This window comes from Cryptomeria japonica, chromosome 10, assembly GCF_030272615.1.
Source record: "Cryptomeria japonica chromosome 10, Sugi_1.0, whole genome shotgun sequence".
Lineage (NCBI taxonomy): Eukaryota > Viridiplantae > Streptophyta > Pinopsida > Cupressales > Cupressaceae > Cryptomeria > Cryptomeria japonica.
This window is the reverse complement of record NC_081414.1, coordinates 283,078,033-283,082,812: the sequence shown is the minus strand read 5'-3', so window position 1 is coordinate 283,082,812 and position 4,780 is coordinate 283,078,033. Positions and strand designations below refer to the sequence as shown.

The following is a 4,780-nucleotide window of genomic DNA, read 5'->3' as shown; positions in this document are numbered from 1 at the left end:
CAGTATATGGATCTCTCATGGCAGGGCCAAGGAGGATCTGTTGATGTGAACAACTTACTGGGTTTTGACAGTAGAGTTGAAACACTTTTTGGATCTGCAACTCAGGGATCTAATGAAGAGCATATGATGGGAGGAGGAAGAGGAGGAGAATTGCTTGAATATAGCCACATTTTGCAGGAAGGCAGGCAAGAAACAGGTATTCCCTCCCTACCAAATACAAATATTTCTTCAGAGATAATCTTGGATTCCTGTGAAGTGCAGCCACCCAAAACAGGGCGTAGAACACATGTTCAAAGGGTGAACCACATTCTGGCAGAGAGGCAGAGAAGAGAGGAGATGAATGAGAAGTTTTCAATACTGCGTTCCTTCATTCCCAAGTCCATCAAGGCAAGTCATGTTTCCTTCTCCTTTGCTATCAGGTTTGAAAATGAATTTTTGATAGCATATTTGTTTAAAAAATTAAGATAATTTCGAAAAAATAAAATGTATTTGTATCAGACTTGCTGTTTGTTTTTTCTTACATATTGTACAATTATGACTATCAACATAATTTTGTAATTTTTGTAGACACCTGTAAACTATCTCAGGGTTTGTCCATTTTTATATTTATTGTATGTGAAACTTATTTAACTAACTGTAATTTGTTTAAGGGTATAGATGCTGATATTGTTTTTTAGCATCTATGAACTATCTCAGGGTTTGCCCATTTTCGTTTCTTTTTATGTATGTGAAACTTATTTAATAAATTGTAGTTTGTTTAAGGGTAGAGATACTGATCTTTTTGTAATTTAGTTGAATTCATGATAAAAAGATTCAAAAATAAAAATAAAGTGTTTTGTGAATTTGCAGAGAGACAAGGCATCTATTGTAGCAGAAACGATAAATTATGTTGTAGAAATGGAAAGAACTCTGAAAAGGTTGAAAGCTTGTAAAGCCAAACGCCAAGCTTCTCCCCCACCTGCCAAGCTAAGAAAATCTGGAGCTTCTGATGCATTTCAAAAATTGAATATTATTGGCTGTGAGCCCAATATTAATATTGTTGAAGAACCAGTTGAGTATTTTAATTTCAATCTTTTTTTATTATAGAAGATTTGAACTCAGCACCATTTAGATGCCTATAACATGAACTTTATGGCTAATTTCAAACCTTTTACATTATAAAATTTGTCTATATTGAAGAAGAAAATGAATGATTCAAAAGTTTTAATGAATTGATCTTTCTTTCTTTCTTTCTTTTGATTCGCAGAAAATGACTAGAGCACAATGGAAATCAGGACAGATAGAAGTTCAAGAATTGGGTAGTCATGCAGTGATAAAGATTACTGACAAATGGAAAAGAGGGATTGTAATGCAAATTCATCTTGCATTGGAGGAGTGCAAAGTGGATGTGCTCCAATCAAATGTAACAACAATTGGGGACAACATAGTGCAGTTCACCACCATACAAGTACATAAAATCCTTCTACTCTACATGTATAATTGTGTTCTATTTTTGTTTAGTAAATTATTCATATTTTTTATAATGTTACAAGGGATATGTGTCTGCAGATGAATCCAGGCGTGACTACAAACATCAAGACAATAGTAGATGCAATTGAAAAGGCTTCCACTCTCATCTAATATTCAAGAAGAAGGAAAGCCTTTAAATATTATTATATAGTTCTATTATATTGTATTATATCAATTAGTTGTAAATTATTTATATATAATTTTATATTTAAAATTTAAAGATTTTAAGGGATAAATGATATTTTTATTTTGTCAAATATTCTGCATGTTTTGTGCATGCTTCTACATTTTGTATATATGTCTTAGTAGACAACTTGCAACAAACAGTATAAATTTTTCCTTTCGATTATAATTTTATGGAAATTCATCTCTTGTTTGAAAGCTCTCATTTTGGCATAGATGTTAAATCTAGCTTTACACTTTCCAATTGCATTTGCTTAAAAGTTTCTAATTTATTTTAAGTAAACTCATTTTGTGTATATTGTTGTAGTCCAAGAAAAGATGAAAACATTTGTAGTAGCATGAAAGAATCTTTTTGTACAAACAACGAAAAACTGAAAAAATATATACTTTTAATAGCTAACTCTTTAAGCATCTTTGCATCAATATTTTTATATCATATTTTAACAAGTGCCACATAGTGGGAGTACTTGCCTTTTTAGTGAAAAAAATGTTTAGTTAATAGATGAGTTATAACATATCAATTTGGACATGGTTCCACAATAGTTTGAAATAATATATTTTTTCAAGGCATATGTATTGCAACTATGTAGTAGAGAGTGCCCACAATTGTAGTATATGATGAACAAATTGAAATTCAAAGTAGAAGGTGTTTTAATGATTAAACATGTATAGTTATTGCATAATTATTCTAATTTTTAAAATAATAATTAATATGTTCAAACTCTAGCATCTTATAATTATATATTACACACATATCTGTAACTTTAATTCTAAATTAACAGCGCTTAACCCTAATCTTAATTTTAGTCTTATGTCCAACCTAGTTCAAATTCTAATTGTAACCATAACCCTAATTCTAAAATTAACATTAATTCGAACTGTAGCCCTAATACTTAACCTAATTATAAAGTTAAATACAATCCTAATCCTATTAGTCCTTAATCTAAAATTCCAACCTTAATTTTAGAAATAGTTTAACTTCGATTCTAACCTTTGATGCTAACCCCTATTCTAACACTAACTCTTGTTATAAGTCTAATTTCAATCCTAATTATAATTATTAATAATAAATGTAATCATAACATAATCTATAATTGTAATTATTACAAATATTTCTAAATAATTTATAATTAATTTAAATTTAAATTTAATGGTGGCATAAAATAAATTAAGTGATTTTTATAAATCATTATTACTTAAAATGTATTAGCATGTTTGCAATTACTATTTTTCATAAGATGGTACAAATGTATAATATGTTTTCATATAATATGTTAAATTATGATAAGATTGAATACATTTAAACCTAATGCAAAATAAAAAAAAATATTACAATTAAAAGAAGATTTCTAAATTGATATTAAAAAATTAGTTTAGATTATGGTTTTATAAATATTCTATAAATTTGAAAATATATGTTTATAAAGATATGTACCAACCATTATGTGACACATATTTAATTATTTATTTTTATTTTGAAATTTCTCATCCCCTTAAATATGTGTTTGTAATATTTATTTATTTTTTATAAAAGTGGCAAAGCCACTGAATAATTTTATTAATATTTATATAAAAGTTTACAATAGCCTGGTTCATATGAGCATATCGATAGGAAAGAACCAAGCAAATAAAACCTTCGGTTGTAGCCCTTGACCAAAAACCCATATGAAAAACTAGTTGAATAACCCAATACATGATAACAGACCCACCCCAACCTAATACAAACCAACAAACCCAGGAAACCCCCCCTCCCTCACATTGACCAACCCACAAAATTACAAATAAGAGGAACCCATAAGAGGTTAACATCGTGCCTAAAAAAAACCATGAACATGGACTTTCTTCTAGAGGTGCAGAAGAAGAAGGATCACATCATCAATCGAGGAGAAAAAGAAAACAACCACCCACTTGTCGAAGATAGAGTAAATCCAGAGAACACATCGAGAGTAGCATCAAGATAAGGAGGAGGAACATGATCATAGAACCATTGAAGTCGCAAAATTGTATCATCAAAACAAAAGTCAAATAGTCCACACTTGGCTACATACAACAACTCTCCAATCCATCTATTAGCAAGAAACTCATTAAAAGACATAAAAGTATTGTAAGGGAGCAAACCATAATCAAAACTGTAAAAATACAGAGCACAATCCATATCAAGAGAAGAGTAGGATGTCGAGACCAAGAAGGAATCTGCCAGAGCCTGAACCATCTGAGTAGCCATAGAAAAATCCATGCAAACAATAAGAAAACAAGAAACCACTTCAGATATGTTAAAACCTGCATTCTCTACCAAACAAGATTTACCCACCACCTACCAAACCGCATAAACAACATTCAAAGAAACTAGACTAAAAATCTGTCCAAGTTTCTCATCTTCAAATGCATGAAAAAAATAAACTTCAGTTTGAAAAAATGACAAAAGAAAGAAACGCAGAGATCACTAATGATACAGAGCTCATATTCCCGAAACATATATAGGTCGAACCTCATATCAAGTGACATCATAAAAAAATAATGCCTGGCAAGGATGTTCGACCTCCCACACAAGTCGAGAGAATCTACTCGAGCAAAAAAAAGACCATCAAAATTTATAATTAAAACACAATAATCTCAAGATACGACCAACCTAGATGAAGCCAAAGCAAGGAACCACAATATCAAGCAATGTTCCAGCATAATTGCAATGGCACGTCTTGGAGAAAGAATAACCTACTCATTATGACAATCGTTCACTTGCAAATGTACAACCCAAAATAGCCAAGTATGGGGAAACATAAAAGAGACCGCCAATATAGATACCAAAAATCCTAACCCAAATGAAGCAATTACGAATCTGCACAGAGTAATCATAAGAGAAGCAGGCCAAACAAAAGAAATTCATAAGCATAGAAGACACCACCCCCCAATGATGAGACACTCGAATGCATAGCATTGGCGAAAATGTAGCCACATAATCAATATGTGGACAACACCACCCCTAATGCAACACAAACAAGTGATCAACCTCGAAAGGAGTGCCAATATAGATACTTTCATAACCATAGAAGATGCCACCCCCCAATGATGAGACACTCGAATGCATAGC

General features: G+C 31.2%; 1 protein-coding gene across 1 annotated transcript; it reads left to right on the top strand.

The window, feature by feature from the left end:
• Nucleotides 1-860: 860 nt before the first annotated feature.
• On the top strand, nt 861-1,631 carry LOC131053794 (uncharacterized). The gene is made up of 3 exons (XM_057988436.1): nt 861-1,050; nt 1,247-1,447; nt 1,549-1,631. The coding sequence occupies exons 1-3, from the start codon at nt 898-900 to the stop codon at nt 1,618-1,620; spliced, it is 426 nt and encodes a 141-aa protein (XP_057844419.1). The 5' UTR covers nt 861-897; the 3' UTR covers nt 1,621-1,631.
• The last annotated feature ends 3,149 nt before the right edge of the window (nt 1,632-4,780 follow it).

Excerpts from the sequence above, each read along its gene's own strand:
- LOC131053794 (XM_057988436.1), top strand. The coding sequence starts at position 898 with ATGGAAAGAACTCTGAAAAGGTTGAAAGCTTGTAAAGCCAAACGCCAA. Across the intron at positions 1,051-1,246 it reads TTAATATTGTTGAAGAACCA|AAAATGACTAGAGCACAATG; the intron begins GTTGAGTATTTT and ends TTTGATTCGCAG. Across the intron at positions 1,448-1,548 it reads TGCAGTTCACCACCATACAA|ATGAATCCAGGCGTGACTAC; the intron begins GTACATAAAATC and ends ATGTGTCTGCAG.